This window comes from Artibeus jamaicensis, unplaced genomic scaffold (assembly GCF_021234435.1).
Source record: "Artibeus jamaicensis isolate MK-2021 breed Jamaican fruit bat unplaced genomic scaffold, CSHL_Jam_final contig_463, whole genome shotgun sequence".
Lineage (NCBI taxonomy): Eukaryota > Metazoa > Chordata > Mammalia > Chiroptera > Phyllostomidae > Artibeus > Artibeus jamaicensis.
The window spans coordinates 1,961,835-1,982,485 of record NW_026521841.1 but is presented as its reverse complement, the minus strand read 5'-3'; the positions used below and the strand labels follow the sequence as shown (position 1 = coordinate 1,982,485).

General features: G+C 40.9%; 1 protein-coding gene across 3 annotated transcripts in view; it reads left to right on the top strand.

Annotated features, from left to right (window-relative positions):
* RALB (RAS like proto-oncogene B) overlaps positions 1 to 17,397 on the top strand; it is a 42,832-nt gene extending 25,435 nt beyond the window's left edge. For all 3 annotated transcript variants that reach the window (XM_037146254.2, XM_037146260.2, XM_037146257.2), the window contains exons 2-5: positions 634 to 799; positions 9,261 to 9,469; positions 12,753 to 12,930; positions 15,857 to 17,397. In XM_037146254.2, coding sequence (XP_037002149.1) covers positions 686 to 799; positions 9,261 to 9,469; positions 12,753 to 12,930; positions 15,857 to 15,976 — 621 coding nt within the window. In that variant the 5' untranslated portion in view covers positions 634 to 685 and the 3' untranslated portion in view covers positions 15,977 to 17,397. The remainder of the gene's footprint in view (positions 1 to 633; positions 800 to 9,260; positions 9,470 to 12,752; positions 12,931 to 15,856) is intronic.
* The last annotated feature ends 3,254 nt before the right edge of the window (positions 17,398 to 20,651 follow it).

The following is a 20,651-nucleotide window of genomic DNA, read 5'->3' as shown; positions in this document are numbered from 1 at the left end:
CCTTCCCACAGTTTGCCACTCCTACAAGTGCAAAGCCTCTTTCCTGTGTTTTGTCACTTCTCTAGAAAATGTATTGTTCTTTTGTTAAGATACTTCACAAGCCCGGGTTCTAATCACCCCCTTTGATTGCTCATCACTGCGTTCTCCTGTGTGTGTGTGTGTGTGTGTGTGTGCACGTGCACGCACACGTGAGTATATGCAAGACACACATTAATAAGCTATTTGTTTTTTCTTTTCACTTCTCTTTGTTTTCTCGTAAATCTGCCTTTTGTCAGTCTAATTTTGGAGCCTCTGCCAGTGACTTAAGATGGGTTTGTTTTTCCTTCCCTACAGTGTTTATTACTCTTCATTTTAAATATTTAAAAAAATATTTTAGGCATTCAAGAGTGCTTCCTGTTCAACTCCTGGTCATTTGAAACTGTAATTTTTCTTACATTCTTATTTTGTTAAAAATGATCAGGTAATGCTTCTTTTAATAGCTGTCTGAGAAGTCCTACTTGTTACGTACAAGTAAGACTGAGCTAAGAAGAATTACTCTCTGTTGGAATGTCTGGATTAGGCTTTTCTGGAATATATGTACTTCACTTGGGTTGACCCAAACTGCCTCTAAGTTTCTGTGTTTCTCATTGGCAGTTCTTCAACTGGGTCTTCTGCCTGTGCGTCACAACCTCAGAAAACCAGCAGGATGGCTGCAAACAAGAGTAAGAGCCAGAGCTCCTTGGCCCTGCACAAGGTGATCATGGTTGGCAGTGGAGGGGTTGGCAAGTCAGCCCTGACGCTTCAGTTCATGTATGATGAGGTAAGCCATGCCAAGTACAGGCCACCTTTGTCCTCCTGTCTGCTATGGCAGTGTCCCCTCTCCAGCAGTGTTCACGTGCCTGTTCCCCACGTGCATGGAGGATCACGGGGCAAACTCATGTGAAGGTGATTTCTGAATAGCTTTTTAAGGGGCCTTGCCTGCATAAAATCTGGATTGCTGCTTTTTTGGTTAATTTCAGCTCCAGCAGGTATGGGGGGTGCCCTACTTGCATTATTTTCATTGTTATTGTTTGAGCTGTCTTTCTGGCAGGAGCAAGAGAGGAGAGGGGACCTTTGTACAGTTATTTCTAAAGAACAGGTTGGTACTTAGCTCTTTAATAGTCAATTTTAGGACCTATTGGAAGGGGAATTAAGTTGTCATAAGACTAAATTTTTTTTCAAGTGGTAGACATCAGGTTCTCCTTCCAGCAAGGTGAAGCAAGCACTACCCTCGCCCCGACTTCCATCACTTGACGTCGGTAATGTAACTGGTGCTGAGTCCAGTGTGACAACACAGGCTTGATTCCTGTGGTGACGGGTGCCCCTGCTTGGTGATGGTTGCTGATACTAGAGTGTTTGGATCAGAGCTTAACGGTCGGGACCTCTCTCACTTGCTTCACATTTCACATGGCACGTGCTTCACAAAATTTGTGGAAGGAAGCTGTCAGAACCACAGTCGGTTAAGATCATTATCCCTTTTCATTAGACTTTCCATCTGCCCAGCTCCTCTTATGTTGGGTGGTGCTGGGGTGGCCATGGGCATTTTGGGGATTTAGCTGAGGCAAGCTGATTAAGGATATGTTTAGTTGGGGATTAGTGGTGTATATTGATGTGGTTCAGAGTCACTTTGGTGGTTATTACCAGCTGTCCCAGTGGAGGAATGGCTTCCAGGAAAATTCTTACCACCCACTGTGCCGACTCACCAGGCACCGTGACAGGAGCTGAGCCCGAGGGGCGTGCATGGTGACATGGACATGTCCTCTGACACCTGGCACTGAATGGATGGGCTGTGAGGGAGGAATAGGGATCGAAACAACAATAAAATTTAAGTGTTTTAAGAAAAAAAACCCGTAAGGGGCTAGAATCTGGTGTGCAAAGTTCTTCCCTATCTTACAGGAAAGCTTGATAGAGGTATCCTAATTTTGATGGTAGTCCTAAATGTTTCATTGCTAGTAATGTTAAGTAGTTGTGAAGCTGAAGAAACCTTTCTAAACTATCAATAAAAAAGAAACTTGGATCAACTAGATTACTGGGAAGACTAAATTATTTTTTTAATTCTCTATAAGAAATATTTCAAAAGCATTGGTATAGGACAAGCTAATCAAAGAATATACAGCAACCCCCCAAACACTAGGAAGGTATTCTAGAGGTATGCCAGACATTTAATTAATAAAAATGTTATTTTGCTGGATTTTGTAATGTGTTATTTGTATTAGTTTTCTGTTGCTGTATAACAAATCACCACAACTCAGCAGTTTAAAATGACGCATATTCGTTGGCTGCAGTTTCCAGGGGTCAGGTATTTGGGTGCCAGCTTACCTGGGTACCTGCTGAGGGACTCACAGGGCTGCATGCAGCACAGTGTCAGGGGTTGCTCTGAGCTCAGCCGAGGCCTGGGTCCTTGTCCAACCTCCCTGGTAGCTGGACAGTGTACGCTGGAGGTCCACAGCTTTGAGAGGTCTCTGCTACAGGCCTTCTTCATAGGTGTTCATACCCTGGCCGCTTATTTCTTCAAGGCCAGGAGGAATGCCTGTCTGGTTAGCTAAGACAGATTCTTACATAAGGAAATGTAGTCCCGGGCTATTCGCGTTCAATCCCTTTGCGACATTCTTTTGGTCAGAAGCCTGTCACAGTTTCCCCTGAATTCAAGGGGAGGGCATCATACAAAGGCATATTTACCGAGGGTCACTTGAAGGGGTGTATTTGTCCATGAAAAAAATTTGTAACGAGTTTTGATTTCTCCTGGTTGTTCACTTCTCTATCCAATATTATATGTATAATTTTATGTTTTCTTAAAGAGGGTCCCCCAAATGAATAAACTTCAGACCAAAATCATAATCTCTTCTGGGTTATAACTCTGCTTTTTCTTTATAATGAGAAACTTGTTTTTTGATGCTTGCTTTTATTCATCTTGTTGTAGGGGCCAAAATAGGGAAATCTGGCAGAACCTGCTTAATTTATCCGCACATTTTTGCATAAAAGAAGAGATGCAAATTTTCAAGTCCCAAGTCTTTGTTTTTGCTTATTAACTTGATTTGCATAGGAAAAACTCCTTACTTTTTTTTAAAGAGTGGAGACTATGGAAGAATAGAGGGTGAGGAGAGGAATTAAGACGAAGGAGGTAGGATTAGAGGTGGTTTGTTAATGAGATGAGGGAAGGGGGTTTGACGCCCCTAAAGAATGAATAACTGGCTATGTCATGTATTTTTGGTTGTCACAACTGGACGTCAGGTACTACTCACTCCTAGTGGGTAGAGAGGCCAGGAATGCTCTTAACGTCCTACCACACACAGGAGAGAATGATCCTGTCCACAGTGTCCATAGTGCTGCTGTGGATTAGAGGCAGAGCTCTGAGAATAGGATCCTTTTCAGCACGGCTGCACACTGAGAGGCTGGGAGTCTCGTTTGGATTTTCATTGTGTGCTTGTGTGTGTGTGTGGCATGAGAGAGGGAAAAGACTCATGCAGAGCTGTTTTCTTTAGCTTCTTCAGAGAAACAAAAGAAAGCTGCTTTTGACCTTAGGCTATTTTTCTCATGGGTTAACATATTTGAGGAATGAAGGCAGCAGTTATTAAGAAATGGTAAAGTTAGATCAGAACAAGGGAAGAATAGAGATGAAGTCATGTGTGTTTGGGGAACTCTTTTAATTGATTTCTAAAAAAGTGTTGTCTAGTAGAACCTTCCGCAGTGATGAAAGTGTTCTGTAGCTACACTGTTCGGTACATGTGGCCACTGAGTACTTCCCACATGGCTGGTGGCTGCTATATTGGACAGTATAGTTTCAGAAGTACAATTTTGGCACTTGAAGAAACCGTAGCAGTGATTCCCAAACCTAGCTAATCATAGAACTCCTCCCCAGGAGTTCTTTTTAAAAATACCTTCTGAATAACATTTCTGGAGTTGAGAACTAGGAGTCTTTCTTTTTATAAAGCCCTCTAGCTATTCTGATGTACACCCAGGATTTCTCCTGCTTGAGGGATGATCCAGTCAAACCTGATTTCATAGAAAAGGAAACTTAGTCCTATAGTTGGGGATTCTGTGGTCTAAACCATTCAAACTCTCTGTTCCTGGTCCAATGCTTTACCCTTAGTTTAAAAGAACTTTAATTTATACGGTGGAATTGCCATGAAAATTGGATTGTGGAAAGAGCCATAGTCCCAGAGTTCTGTTTTTCCTAAGTTCTGACTTTGAGAAAAATTAGGCAGAGATTTTGACCTTTTTATTCTTGGCCTAACATACTTGAAGACTTTAAAAAATATTTTATTGGTTATGCTATTACAGTTGTTCCATTTTTTTCTTCCACTTTATTTCCCTTTGCCCTGCACGCCCCCCTCCAACCAACACTCTCACCCCTGCCTTAGTTCACATCCATGGGTCGTTCATATACGTTCGTTCTTTGGCTTTTCCATTTCCTATGCTATTCTTAACCTTCCCCGTCTATTTTGTACCTATCATTTATGCTTCTTATTCCCTGTACCTTTTCCCCCAATCTCCCCTTCCCCACTGATAACCCTCCATGTGATCTCCATTTCTGTGATTCTGTTCCTGTTATAGTTGTTTGCTTAGGTTTTTTTTTAGGTTTGGTTGTTGATAGTTGTGAGTTTGTTATCATTTTACTATTTGTATTTTTTTTATCACCTTTTTCTTAGGTAAGTCCCTTTTCATATAACATTTCATATAGTAAGGGCTTGATGGTGATGAACTCCTTGAACTTGACCTTATCTGGGAAGCACTTTATCTGCCCTTCCATTCTAAATAATAGCTTTGCTGGATAGAGTAATCTTGGATGTAGGTCCTTTCCTTTCATGACTTTGAATCCTTCTTCCCAGCTTCTTCTTGCCTGCAAGGTTTCTTTTGAGAAATCAGCTGCTAGTCTTATGGGAACTCCTTTGTTGGTAACTGTCTCCTTTTCTCTTGCTGCTTTTAAGATTCTCTCCTTATCTTTAATCTTGGGTAATGTAATGATGATGTGCCTTGGTGTGTTCCTCCTTGGATCCAACTTCTTTGGGACTCTCTGAGCTTCCTGGACTTCCTGGAAGTCTATTTCCTTTGCCAGCTTGGGGAAGTTCTCCTTCATTGTTTTCAAAGAAGTTTTCAATTTTTCTGTTCTTACTTTTCTCCTTCTGGCACCCCTATGATTGGGAGGTGGGAATGTTTAAAGTTGTCCCAGAGGTATCTAAGCCTCTCCTTATTTTTTTGAATTCTTGTTTCTTCATTCAGTTCTAGCTGAATGTCTGTTTCTTTCTTCTGCTTCAACTTGTTGACTTGAGTCCTGGTTTCCTTCCCTTCAACTGTTGGTTCCCTGTGCATTTTCCTTTATTTCACTTTTTATAGCCTTCACTTTTTATAGCCTTCACTTTTTCCTCAATTTTGGGACCACACTCAATTATTTCTGTGAGCATCCTGATTACCAGCTTTTTGAACTCTGCATCTGATTGGTTGGCGCTCTCTTCATCACTTAGTTCTGTTTTTGAAGCTTTGATCTGTTTTTTCATTTGGGCCATATATCTTTGTCTTGGTGTACCTGTTATGTTAAGGGGTGGAGCCTTAGGTATTCGCCAGGGCCAGGCAACTCATGTCATTGCTATTGTGGTGTTACATTTCAGGGAGGGGTCCAAGTGGGAACAGTGCTGCTTGCTCGGTTCTCAGCCTGCTTTCAATCACTTCCCCCGCTTGCCCATAGCCACTTTGACCCTTCTGGTGCTGATTCCCAGGTGGGAGGTTTTGTGAATGTTCTAGGACCCTATGGGTCTCTCCAATGAACTCTCCTGGGAGTCTGGGAGTTTCTTTTGCCTCCTCAGCCCCCACAGGTTTTTTTCAGTCAGAGGTTTTGAGGCTTTATTTCTCCGTGTTGAAATCCTGGGTCTCTCAGCCTGTCTGGCTCCCTAGCTGTTCCTCCCGGTTTATCCGCATGAAGATGGGGGGCTGCCAGGTTCTCTAGCTGGTGTCCTGCTGTGAGTCCTTTTCACCCCATCTCTGGTCTGGATGAATGTTTCTTCTTTAACTCCTTGGTTGTTGGACTTACATACAATTTGATTTTTTAGCGTTTTTTTTTTTTTAATTCAAATTTGTTGTCCTTTTGGTTGTGCAAGGTGGCAAAGTGTATCTACCTATGCCTCCAGTGTCTACTTGAAGACTTTTTAAGCTATTTGCCATTTCTGGTAAGGTAAGGTTGGTGTCGGGGGGACTTTGGCAGCAAACACTTCAGACTTTTAGTGGCTAGCAGAGTCAGCTGAGATGTGGCTTAGTGCACAGGGGTGTGTATGAAGTTTGACTTAGAATTGTGTGTCTTGGTCATGTGGACATGAATTGCACATGGCCCTACGAGGCCAGGGATATGGTTCATCTTAACAGATACCATGACTTTGGGGATTTTCAATTTCTAGTGGAAAAATGAAAACATCAAGGTTGTAATCTAATGTCCTATTAGTAAGCACAGCGTTTCTTATCACAGAGGTATGTGGTCATATCAGGATATTCTGACTTCTAGTGTCAAAGGAGTCAGTGGAACTCTCATTGGTATTAACTTTGAAAGCTCAGAAATATGCACTTGTGATGCTTTATGGAGGTTTTCGTAGATTTTCACTGTAGGCGGGTGAGCTGGTCATGTGTCTTTTGGAAAGGAGTTAAAAGAAGGACACTGTTGTGCAGCAGAAGCAAATTTTCACATTTATTATTATATAATATATTATATTATATTTATATTATATATTTGTATATTATATCATTATACTTATAATTATTAGGATGAATAGGAAAACCTAATGCTAAAATATTTTAGTGTTCTATTTTTAGATTTAAAATCATTAGAACTAGTAGCTCCTAGTTGGCATTACACAGCTGTTTTCAAGAGTTTTCTTCAAAGGACCCATAAGTTCATGTCGATATTTTCTTTTCAATTTTCAAGTCTTTAAAAATTTTAATTAGACCTGGCTCTTGTAGCTCAGTGCATTGAGCATGGGCTGCGAACCAGAGGGTTGCCGGTTTGATTCCCAGTCGGGGGACATGCCTTGATTTGCAGGCCAGGTCCCCAGTGGTGTTTCTCTCCCTCTCTTTCTTCCTCCCTTCCCCTCTCTCTAAAAATAAATAAATAAGATCTTTAAAAAATCTTTAAAAATTTTAGAGTTTTATTAAGACATAATTCACACACCATGAAATTCACCCTTTTAAAGTGTACAGTTCAGTGATTTTTAGTATATTCACACAGGTGCACAAGCATCAGCACTGTGAGTTTAGAAGATTTCATCACTTCTTCCGCCCAAACACCCTGTGCATTAGTCATTCCTCATTACTGCTTCCTTTTCCCATCTCGGTCCCTGACAGCCACTTTCTGGTTTTATGGATTTGCCTACCCCAGACATTTTTATATAAACAGAATCATACAATGTGTGACTTTTATATCTAGCTTCTTTTGCTTAACATAATGTTTTGAAAGTTCATCCATGTTGTAGCATTATTTCATTTTTTTAAAAAATTGAGATAGGATTCAATACACCATAAAAATCACCCCTTTAGAAGTGTAAAATTCAGTGTTGTTTAGTATATTCACAAATTTGTACAACCATCACTATCTAATTCCAGAACATCACCCAGAAAGGAACTGTGTACCCGCCAGCAGTCACTCTTCATTTGCCTTGCCCACAGCCCTAGCAGCCACTGCTCTACTTTCTGTTTCCACAGATTCGTCTGTTCTGGACAGTTCATATGAATACACTCATAATATATGACTCTATCTTCTACTTTTTCTGTTTACCGTAATCTGTCAAGGTTCATCCAGGTTGTAGCATGAATCAGTGCTTTTTACTTTTGATGTCAGGCTAATCTTCCATTATCTGCATGTGCCATGTTTTGTCTATCCATCCATCAATCGTCAGTCTGTGTTTTGCCAGTAGGATAAGTAATATCCTGGAAGTGCAAAACTGTTTTCCACTACAGCTGCACCTTTTTATTATCCCCACTAGCACTGTGTGAGAGTTCCAGTTTCTCCATATTCTTGTCAACGCTTTTTGTCATCCATCTTTTTGATTGCAGCATCCTAGTAGTGAAATGGTATCTTATTGTGGTTTTGATTTGCATTTCCCTAATGATTAATGATGTTGAGCATCTTTTCATGTACTTCTTGGACATTTGTATGTCTTCTTTGGAGAAATGTCTATTCAGATTTTTTGCCTGTTTTTTCATTGGGCAGTTTGTCTTTTCATTACTGAGTTTGGGACAGAGGATAAGTGCTTCTTGAGTTCTATCAGGTGTTGCCATGTTCATCTCCATAAGGATGTACTATTCTCTACTTCTGTAGCAATGTACAAGAGTGCCTTTTCCAGAGTATGTTGTCAGACTGGGAATTTTGCCATTCTGGTATCTCCAGATAGTTACAATTTTTGTTTTCTTTATTACTGAGTATGAACATTTCTTCATGGGTTTAATATCATACGTATCAATATTTATTTTTCTGTGAATTGTTTATGTTTGTTGCCACTTTTCCCCATTGTATCCTTGATCTTTTTTCCCTTTCCTTTTTGTGGGAGGGGAAAAATCTTTGTGATATGGCTTCAAATACGTTTCCTTGTTTGTCATTGGCCCTTGTTTATAGTGTATTGTGCCAAACAGAAGTCTTTTATTAATTTCTTTTACTTAGTCTAATTTATCAAAAAAAATTTTTTTCCTGGCTTCTGGATTTTGAGTTATTGTTATTAAAAGGACTTTCATTACTTAAAGGTGTTAAAGGGATTTCACCCACATTTTCTTCTGATACTTGAGGATTTTACCTTTTACATTTAATCTTTGATACATTTGGAGTTTATCATGTCATATAATTAGTTAAGCTTCTTGGTACCTCTTATCAGATGACTTTTCAGGTGAGTTAAGTTTCTGTGGATTATGAATAGGAGCCCATTTCTCGCCCTTGCTAGTGTTTGTATTATAATTTTATACTGATGGGAATGTTGCCCAGGATTCTGCTGTGTGCTTGGTTCCCTTATCTGTAAAATCGGATCATCTGCTCTTGTTTAAAAAGAAAAAAAAATGGTAGCACTGAGGAATTAAGAACAGAATTGTTATATAGGAAGTTATTTTTATTTTGTAGCACCTGACACATAGCATGATAGTTATAGGCACCCAGTAATACTCAGTTCCATACCCACTTGCTTATAGATTAAGTATCTGTATATTGACATTTATTTTTTGGCAGATTTTATTTCCCTTAAAACTGTGTCGATTACTAATAATGTTGTTTATTTCCTCAGTTTGTTGAAGACTATGAACCTACCAAAGCAGACAGTTACAGAAAGAAAGTTGTGCTTGATGGAGAAGAAGTCCAGATAGACATTCTGGACACTGCTGGACAGGAGGACTACGCAGCCATTCGAGACAACTACTTTCGGAGTGGGGAAGGCTTTCTACTGGTGTTCTCAATTACTGAGCACGAGTCATTCACAGCGACGGCGGAGTTCAGGTGTGCTGGGGGTGGTCCGTAGCCCCCAGGAGGCTTTCTGTCTTCCTTTCACGTGTCTGGACTCAGAAGGAATTGGGGCTCAGAATAGTAGTGGAGGGTTGAGCCTGTAATTAGGAAGAATCCTTCTAAAGAATTTTCCGGATTTTTTGAATCTTGGCATGTTATTGTTACAATCTGTTTGGACTTCCCTGTTTTCCATAAGAGGGACAATGTGTCTCATACATTCAAGAGCCCATGGTTCTGTTATAACCAAGCTGTAAATCCTGAGAGACAGTGATTGATAAGAGTTAACTCTATCTTTTAAATAATTTTGCTAGAAAAGCAACAAGTTTGATCTGTTTTGAAGGTTATGAAACATTGTCAGCAGAGTGACAGACATGAGTCAGAGTGACCATTTGCTGCTACCATAAGGACTTAGCATAGTTGAGTAGAAAGAACCCAGCTTCTGCATCGGACAGACCTGGGTTTAAATCCCTGCCACGTACCAGTTTAGTGACCCTGGGCAAGCTTACTCAGCATCGGAGATTCTGTCTCCTTATATGAAGATATGCTTGTTAGTTGAGGTAATGAAGTGAAAAGATGCTTTAGACTGCAAATTCCACCCTTGATTGTCCTGTGTCCCCAGGCCCTCTCACAGTGTGCTCACATGGTCCTTACACAGTGGGTGGAATAGTCACTGCTCTAAATCATTTGAAAGTATGGTAAAGACACCTTAAGTTTATTTTGTTATAAGGAAATAGTGAGCTGTTAGACATAGTTCTTACGGAAATTCTAATGGGAAGTGTCTTTTTCTCTTTCCATCATTTTTTCTTATGCAATTTTTTTTCACTTATCCTCCTCATAAACCTATCTGTCCCAATGACTCTTTCCTTTAATACTTAGATCTAGACTCTAATAGGGAACTAAAAAGGGAAAAAAAACCACTGTAACTTTTTTCATTTTTTTAGCAAGTTTGATTAGGAATTAAGGTAACCAAAGGGATTAAGGTTTGATTGGTTTGGTAAGGAAATGAGGAAGCTAAATATCCCCTCAAGATCGGGAAGGAAACACCTGTGAGTCATGGACGAGCCCTCAGGAGGTGGGCTCCAGGGGACCAGCTGAGAAAGTGGAAAGTAATAAGGGAGTGACTCTGAGTTGCAGGACCTCATAGGTTGGGTATCTGGGCTGTGTTGATCAGTCAAATGACTAGGACTCCTGATGAGAAGTCCTTTAATTTTTAGACTTCTCTGACATATCTTGACGTTTCTATGTGTGGTTATAGCCCGTGGACTTATAATTGTATTTGCAGCTACACAATTCTGTTTTTATTCTTCCTTGTGGTAAAACAGAACAGATGCGCACTACCTTATTTCTTCCCTTTCTTGAGCCTTTTGATTTTTTTATTGCTCTGTGACTCACCATGAAAGGCAATGTTGGGCAGCAGAAGAGTCTTCTCCAGAGAATAGATGATGCCACCCTTGCCACCTTTGTCCTGTCTCCCCTGGATTAACTAACACGCACACACACTCACGCACAAATTCTTGCAATATTTGTGTGTTCTCATAGAGTTGGAGCAGTCTCATCTCATCTTGGAAGAAGGGTTTTGGTTACTTAGAGAAGAGGGATTTTTAGAAGACAAAGGACAGGACTACCTAAAGGAAAAAGGAAGGAAAGTTAGTTCTTCCAACTTGAACTCTGACATTTAGATACAAATCTCAGAGCTGTCCAAGTTTCTTTATCATTGGAATCACGTAGGTTATCTGAGCCTTTGTGACTAAAATCAGTCACTTTATGCCTGTTAGCACTTTAAAAATGTACCATTTCTGTATTTATCTTCTAAATGGAAAGACCCCAACATAAAACGAAATGTTAATATACTCTGTTTTGAAACTTTTCCTGGACATATTCTATGAACTAATGAAATGGGCTTTGATATAAGAGATCAGAAATTGCTACTTCCATTTTTGGATCAATATATTTATTAATCAGGTAATTTTATATTCCTGTGTAAGATTAATGAGCCAGAAAGCTATCAGTTTTTGTTGTTTGTAATTTATATTAATTACATAAGTACTAAATGTTGAAATATAGGGGATAGCAGTTTTCAAGCATCTAATGTCTGTTCATTTTTCTTAAAATATTTGATATGTGGCACTTCAGTTGACTGAAAGAAATCTTAAATATTTTTATTATAAAAGGTTATCCTAAATCATATACAAATCAATGCAAGTCTCCACAAAATACATTTTTGAAGGGTTCCCACTGGATCAGAATAGTACAAGAGGAGTATTTGATTTTTTTAATATTTGGTTTTGATTAATAACTTTAGATAGCTGATTATTTCTAATAGAGGTAAAATTTGATGTGCTACAGGTAACAGCTCTTTTAGAGAGGATGTTTTTGAAGTATTTTTTCATAGACCTTGGAGTATTTCCTTTCTCTTCACTTTGTTTGGAAAAATAATGTATGTTAAATACAATTACTGCCTAATATAGCTGTCCCCATCCTGTGGTCTGCGACATTCACTGTGTCTAAAGCAGTGGGGGTGCAGAGGGGTGGGGAAGGTGGTGCAGACACGTACAGATATCACAGCAGAAGTTTCACAAAACCATTACTTACTCAGCTGGTCTCCTGGAGCTTCACCTCCTGGGGGCTCCTCCATGGCTCACGGGTGCTTCCTTCCCTATCTTGAGGGGATATTTAGCTTCCTCATGTTCACCTTGATTCCTAACCAAACTTGCTAAAAAAAAAATGAAAAAAGTTCTACTAGAGACTCCTGCTGATGTTTCTTTTCTGTTCTTTTTCAGTGAAGGAAAAAAATTACTGGTTGTGACCCACTAAATTGATTTTACAATCTACTAATTGACTGTTAACCTTCCATGTGAAAAACACTGGATTTCATAGCTTTTATTCTCACAAAGAAATCATACAATTTCTTTTTTCAGGGGACTTATTAAGCGTTTTATATACAGAGATACTTGTTTCAGCTTGGTTTATCTTTGCAGTCCCTATGGTTTTTTTCCCTGAGCATAAATTGGGGACCCTATTGATATGCAGAATCCTGGGCTCCTGTGCAAGCATTTACTTCCACAGGGCAAGTTGTGGGGCCTAGAAATCTGCCTTTGTAATGAGCACACCAGGTCATTCCTAGCACCAGGCTTGGAAAACCCTTTTCTGGTTTATGCAGGATCTAGGTTGGGAATGTGTCCTTGTGATATATGCTGTAAGTATAGCAGTTTCTTCTTTTGCCTTTGGAAAGCATTTCATTTTAGATGACTTTATATCTGATGTACTGCTGCCGTAGGGAACAGATCCTCCGTGTTAAGGCTGAAGAAGATAAAATTCCATTGCTTGTGGTGGGAAACAAGTCAGACTTGGAGGAGCGGAGGCAGGTGCCAGTGGAGGAGGCGCGGAGCAAGGCCGAGGAGTGGGGCGTGCAGTATGTGGAGACCTCGGCGAAGACTCGGGCCAACGTGGACAAGGTGGGGTCGCTCTCTGCCTCTTTCTTGGAAACAGACTTGAGAAACGGCAGAAGCTAGGCATCTCATAGGTTTGGTTTAAGGCTTATGGAAACTAGGGGTTTTTCCAGGTGTCTATGTCATTATAATGAGAAGCACCTGGAGGGTTTCACCCATGTTTTAAAACAACCCAGAGTCCTTTCACTTTGTTGGGAACCTTGTTGGAGGTGCCTGATGTTGGCACAGCCCTGGAAGGGTGGTGAGATGAGGCCATTTGTTTATGCAGACTCTGCTGAAGGGGTGGACAGAAGTACAGCAAGTCCTCAAGTGATGTCATTCTGTTACAGTGATGCTGAGAAGTATAGGAACTTGTTTGTACCCTTTAGCCTGTGGTAAAACTGGTTTCTTCAGTCATACCACATATTCACTACCTCTAGTGAGAACTTTTCTGTAGCTGCCCCACGTGCTCTCATCTTTCATGGCTTGTTCTTCAGGCACAGGGCTGGAAGAAGTTTCAGTGTATCTTGATTTTGTTCTCATTGAGTTATTGGTTAGATTTATTCTTTTCACCTTTTCATTCATAGGCAGAGCCAAGGAGTTGTGTCTTTATAACTGAACCTCTAAATAATAATTGCCCTCAGGAATCAACTCTGCAGGGATTTCTTTTCTCTTCCATACTGAACTTCAGCATATTTTCTCTGTTAAATCTCTGAAGCTAGTGAAAGGATGGTCTTGATAATGATGAACAGTGACAATTTGAAAATCCATCTACCAGTGATTGCTATTGTTAGGACTTTAAAAATAAATCTAGGTTCAAAGTGGTTGTTATCTGGCTACAACAGACAACCTCAGAAACGAGGCTTTCCCTGTGCCTCACCTTGTGCATCAGCTCTTACTGCACAGTTCATAGTTGGGTAAAATCTAAACGCATTTTACTTCAGCACCAAGCACATGTCTGCCCTGTCTTATGCAGCCTCAGCAGCTGAATCCTCCAGATCACGGCTTATGTTTCTTTTTTTTAAAATAAAGGTTTTGTTTATTTATTTTTAAAGAGAGGGGAAAGGATGGAAAAAGAGAGGGAGAGAAACATCAATGTGTGGTTGCCTCTCGCACACCCCGAACTGGGGACCTGGCCTGCACCCCAGGCCTGTGCCCTATAACTGGGAATTGAACTAGTGACCCTTTAGTTTGCAAGCTGGCATTCAGTCCACTGTGCCACACCAGCCTCGGTTTATGTTTCTCTTTCTTACGGAGATAAGCTTGAGGGATGCTAGAGGAACACGGGTACCCTTAGAATGTCATGTTAGTAGCAGTTCACTTCAGAAGCACTTGGGCAGCACCTACAATGTAAACCTGTTTAGTCGTACTCTGCAATGTGATGTTCGCTCATCAGCCACTTTTTTTGTATTGTTATCCCAACTCTTATTTTGACTCTTGTGCTATTCCAACTCTCTTTCTTTCTATAAAATTGTTCCCCAGCTGTAGAAAACCTATAGGAAATCCAGACATGTACATTATTTTGAAAAATTCAGGAAGGCTTTCTCAGCATGGAGCTGTTGAGGGGTGTTTTGGGTGGGACGGGGTAGGGAGGGGCTGTTCGCAGCGGCCCGTCATCTCCCCTCCCTCCACCTGACCAGCTCGACCTGCCAAACAAGAACCAGCAGAAACTTCTGATTGGAAGTATTGTATTCACTTGTAAACAATTCACATGAAGGGTTGATAACATCAGCCAGGGAACAACTTTGTCATCATTTTAAGTTGGACACACTCCATTCCCCTCCTCCCGCCTTTTGTTAGAACAAAAAGAAAAACCTGTAACTTGTGAGGCTCTTCACTGTTCCTATTATGGGTGCTTTCCTGAGTGCTGGAGAAAGGGGTGCCTGTTCCAATGTGAGGCATTTTAGGGGAGCCCTTTTCTGTGCCCCGAGCTGGTGGTAAATGCTGGTGATGTCCCCCACTTGGTGAGCGTGGTCTTGCCTCCTCTGAGAAGGTCCACCTGTGAAGATGAAAGGAGTTTGTGGTTTGTGTGAACATCCAACGATAAAAGCCTCTACCTTGTCTTTCATTTTGTCTGGTCCTTCTCTAGGAGAAATCTCAAATGTTTGTTTTGGGGGGCATATTTTGCCTGCTGGGTATAGTCAGTACTTTGGCACTATTGCTGGTAGCAGAGGGCAAAACCCAAACTATTTGACAGATGATCATCTATCTAAATATACCACACTAGCATTGAAAGGACAAGTCTGTCCGGTCTTGATGAAGTTCCTTTGAGCTGACATTGTGAGGGACGGAGGAGGGGTTGTCCCTCAGCATTAAGGTAGGGTACACAGGCAGGGGTGGGGAAGCCTGCCAGGCCGCGCCGTCCCTCCCTTTTTTCCCCAGTTCCTGGAGCCTTCATTAGTTTTGGACTCACCCCTCCCTCGCTCCTGCCCCTCTCTTGCAGGAATACAACTGCTTTCTCAAGTCTGCTGTTGAGTTATGCTGGGAACACTGTCCTGCAAAATGGTGTTCTTAACCTTTATATGGTCCTTGTGAGGATTAAATAAGGTCCAGATCCTTGTATCATTCTCCCTTTCTGGTGGATGGGAGTGCTAGAAAATCTGATTACTATTCTCACTCTCAGTATTTGGGATGTCACTAACTGTAATAGATCTGTTTGTTTAGTGCTTCATCATACTTATCAGAAGAAAAGGTTTTACAATTTTGAAAGAAGCTGTTGAATGATAGTAACAGTATGATGCACCTGTCCTTAGGTTGACCAGTTGTATGATATCAGTCGAGATGTATCTTTTGTGAGTTGGGATATGTGTTTGAGGTTAGTTATTCTTATTTGCTCTAGGCTTTTTGTTTTTGATGGCATATGGTTTATAAGAATAAGTATGGCTTTGTGCTTAGTCTAATTGCTTTATTAAATCATTAAACAACTTCTTCCTCCCTGTTCTTCTCACCCCAGGTGTTCTTTGATCTAATGAGAGAAATCAGAGCAAAGAAGATGTCAGAAAATAAGGACAAGAATGGCAAGAAAAGCAGCAAGAACAAGAAAAGTTTTAAAGAAAGGTGTTGCTTACTGTGACTGCTGCAGTGACAGATGAAGTCAGTTGCCGCTGAGGACATAGGGTGGGGTCGTTCGGAGAAGGCTGTAGTCTCCTCCTTGGCGTGTTCCCTGCTCGCCCCAACCGCATTCGCGTGGACATCTTTAAACGGGAAAAATATTTGTGAGTCAGTGGCTGGCAGAAATAAGCACTTGACCTTGTGGTGGATTGGCTACTTCGTCAGGAGGTTTTGGAGTTCCCTTTTCCTTCATTTCTCCCTCCTCCCCCCCTCCCCCCAGAAGTTTAACCACATATGTAGTGCTAGAGGTTGGAAATAGTCCAGTGTTAATTAAAATGAAAGAAGACTGTCATAGCATCTTATTTCCTCCCAATTTCATAACATTAGCACCTTTTGTTTTGCAATAAAAATGCCTTATTAGGTTTTGGAGAAGAGGTGGCATAAGGCTCCCCCAACCCTTGTCAGCTTAACAGTAGTTCTCAGAAAGACCCATTAAACTCCACGGATGCTGAAAAACTCAGATTTTTTGTGGGGGAGGGGTTTTCTTGGCAATATCCGGTGGATCTGAAGCACAGCTAAAAACATAAATTTGAGTTGGGCCAAAGAGGTCAATACCATGCTCATAAATTCTTATATGAAAAATAGAAGTTGTATTCTTTGTATTTAAGTATTGGCCCATGATAGTCTGTGTTGGCTGTCTTCCTCCTGTAGCATCCTTGTTTTGGGAACTTCTTTTTAGTAGACTAAGTGAAGACTCAAGAGTGGTATGCTTTATAAATGATGCACTTTTCTAATCAGATTTTTAAAAATTCTTTGGCGAAATCCTCCCCTAATTGCCAGTCCCGTGGCGAGGCCCCTCTTCTCCACCAGGAATCAACACATTTGTCCTCCTGGTGGCTTCTCTGCACGTGGAGATGAGAGCGCCCCTTCTTCAAGTGCAACGGGGTCTGAAGGACGGAAGGAGTTAGAGCTGCATTCTAAGGGCCCGAAGCCAGAGCCGGTGCCAGACATTCTGCTACCTCTCGTAGAACTACCGAGTAATTCTAAATTTAAAATTGGAAGTTGGGAAGGATAAGCCATTGCTCCTTTACCTCTGAGAACTGGCTGCTGTTTCTGTTTTTTTTTTCCCCTGAGATAGCTATGTACGTTAGTTAGAAAAAGATTTTTATTGATGAGATACTGTTACTCTTTCTTGAATCAGTATTCCAAAATCAGCAATCAGGAAAAGGAGAACTGTGATAAAAACCCAGTATTCCCATCTCCCCTGTTTTCCAGAAGTGACATTTCACACATGGGTGCCAAAAGCGAATGGGGTGAGGAAAGCAGGAACCTTTTGCATTTATGGTTGCTATAGAAATTGTGGAAATTATGATCTGACTGGAAAACAATTGTGTATAATCTCCCAAAGAATCATGGACTTTTGAATAAAAAAAGCAGACAGTACACTGTTTCAGGACTTCAGCCTTTTAATTTTATCCTTTGTCATACATGTGAAAGGCAAATATTAAGGACATTGATAGTAAGTTACTCATTATGTTCTTGTTTGATGTTTTGCAGTATCAGACAAACTTGAGTGGAATTAGTTCTTTGAATTGGACTGTGGGAAATTTTAAGTGCAAACAGTAATTTTAACTTCATCTTTCCCTTGACAGAGATGACTACTCTTTCTTCTTAAAATTTAAAAAGTTCAAGATAATCACACTCTTGAAACCACCTAGTTCTTTTCATCCTACTTTGTTACCTGTTTGATATCATTTCTGGTCATGAGTAGGTAGATTTGAACATGTACAGATAAATTAAGGGTGGCATGAATTGTTTCATGTTAGAAACTATTCAATAATCAATACAGGTATATGTCTATCAGTATGTCTAAAATTATATTTAACTGAGTAGCAATCAGAAATGGATCTTCCTAACAAAATAATTTATACATATGAGGTTCTTTTTCATAGAAAAATAAAGAGGCAACATTATTTACAAGTTTGAAACAATGTTGCTTGCTAACTGATTAGTTCTTGTGTCCTTGGCCTGGCGTTACTTCTCTAAAGCATTCTAGAAATACGTGAGCATGTCCTGGAGCCAGGCTGTATTCCAGGTGCTGGACTATGGTGTTCAACAGGACGGGCAAGACCTCTGCTCTCTGGGACCTTATGCTTTAGTGAGGAAGGAGACAAATCAGTGAAAATATCAGGGTAAGTGCTTTGATAAAAATAAAACTGGGTAATATGATAGGGTCTGTTTCTAGGCAGTAGAGCTGCTTTTAATTTGGTGGTCAACAAGCTGTGCCAAGGAGGTAACATTTTAGCTGAGACTTTGTGACCTGAAGGAGCCAGCCATGGGAACAGACAGCCAGGGGGTGCCGGGAGCCAGGAGATGGTGTCAGGAGGAACGTCTGAGTATTTAGCTCACTCTTCCCCTCACTCTCCTCCCTATTTTTGTCAGTGATATCAGTGTTTTTAATTTCTCTCTTGGTGACCATATACACCTTTTTCAATGGTGCGTTTAAACTTATGTTTTTTGTTCCGTCAACTCCTGACAACATCTCCTGGCTCCCAGGAGCTTTCCAGGTGAGGCAGCAGCTGGTCCAGGGGACCTGAGGTGTTCAGGAGAAGACTCAAGGACCAGTGTGTGGCTGGAGTGGAGTGCAGGAAAGGCAGAGTAATAGGAAGATGTAGCAGTCTATGATTTCATAAAGCAATATAGGAGGAAAAATAACCAGGTATATGATGTCACACAAGTATCCTGAATAGCAAATGTAAGACACCATTGGTTGTGAGACGTCATCACAATGTATGTGCCACAAAGAAAAAAGCCTGCCAATGAAGCAAATCCATCCTGATTTCAATGCCGTAAAAATTAGGAAAATGTATGTTTTAGATAAGATGAATTATGATATATGCATTTAAATTAAATGACAACTAAAATTCACCTGTGTTGGTCTAGAAACTGCATAGTAATAACACTGTTGAAACTTAACAGTGGATAAATAGAGTGACAGGGACTAATATATATGGTTAATGTTATAGTAGGAAACTTGACTTTGGTATTTTATTTTTATTTTTTAAAGATTTTATTTATTTATTTTAGAGAAAGGAGAAGGGAGGGAGAAAGAGAAGGAGAGAAACATCAGTGTGTGGTTAACTCTTGCCTGTCCCCAATCAGGGACCTGGCCTGCAACCCAGGCATGTGCTCTGACTTCGAATTGAACTGGCGACCCTTTTGTTTGCAGGCTGGCACTCAATCCACTGAGCCACACCAGCCAGGGCTGATATTTTTATTTTAAAAATTCATTAAATTATTTAATCAAAATTGTAAGTGCATGTACTTTAAAATTCTAATGGACTAGAGGTGCTTGCAATGGAAGCTCTTATTCTTGCTCTTCCCTGCCCTCACCCTGCTCCTCAAAAGCCCTACTGAACCATTTCTGTTCTCAGATCATGCATTAGGTGCTCCCATGTTTCTAAGCACTGTCCTTGCGCTGTTCTTTCCTGCTTTTCCATCTCAGACATTCCTGGTGACAGCTTGCTGCGGTAGATGAGTATTTAGCTCACTCTTCCCCTCACTCTCCTCCCTATTTTTGTCAGTGATATCAGTGTTTTTAATTTCTCTCTTGGTGACCATATACACCTTTGTCAATGGTACGCTTAAACTTATGTTTTTTGTTCCGTCAACTCCTGACATCTCCTGGCTCCCCACTCTGAGAGGTGAGGCCATGACTGACACTACTGCCCGTCACCACGAGATCTCACCTCCTAGCTGTGCTCAGCTCTTCCTTCTCGGTTCTACCTTCTACTTTTACACTGTCAAGGTAGATTACATGAATGTTTTATTTTGTTGCTATAACTCAAGGTTTTCTGCTTTATAGATTAATTCTGAAAGTTGAGTAACAGTCAACAACAATTTGATTATTATGGTGCATGCAGTATGACTCGTGACTAAGCCCGCCCCGTAGGTCTGGGATCACAGCACCAAGGGGGCTCCTGGCACACAAGTGGCCCAGTGGGGCTTTTCCATCAGTTGCCTGACTTGCACCACATTTTAGTTTGCTTCATCTTTAGACTCTTTCCTATGCAGTGTGTCCCCTTTCTCTCAAGTTTGGTTGCTTTTTTTCTTGGTGAGAGGATAATTATGTGCAGTCTGTTCCCTGATGCCACTTTTCCCTTCTGTTGCTTGGGATCTGCCTCCATCCTCCTGAAAGCTTCCTGCTTGGAGCTCATCGTTTGCCTGATCAAATTCAGACTGAGTGCTTTCTGGATCCTCTGCACAGTTGCTGTACTGAGATTTGTTTTCATTGGATACTTGAGTTAAACCCAGTTGGGTAGACCGGTTCAAGCTGATAGCAATCAAATCGAGACATTAGTTGAGAACAGTCATTGTTATACCATGAGACAGATAGCTGACATACTCAAAATAGCCAAAGCAATACTGTTATTGGTGAAAATGAAAAATGTATTTTTTTGTTTTATGGAAAAACTGAAACTTTTTGGCCACCCCAATGCCTATGAGGGAATAGAAAGATCGCCAGAATCTCCATGTATACAAGTGGGGCTCGTGCAACCGCAGTCTGGGCCTTGGGGTGACGTGGAAGATGGGCATGGTGCTGCCGATCTCTAAGGCCTAAACTGGGAAGGCGCACTCTGTGTTGCCAGCTGCCAGGCTGGCCTCCTCCGTACTCCCGGATCCTGTTTCTTTACAGA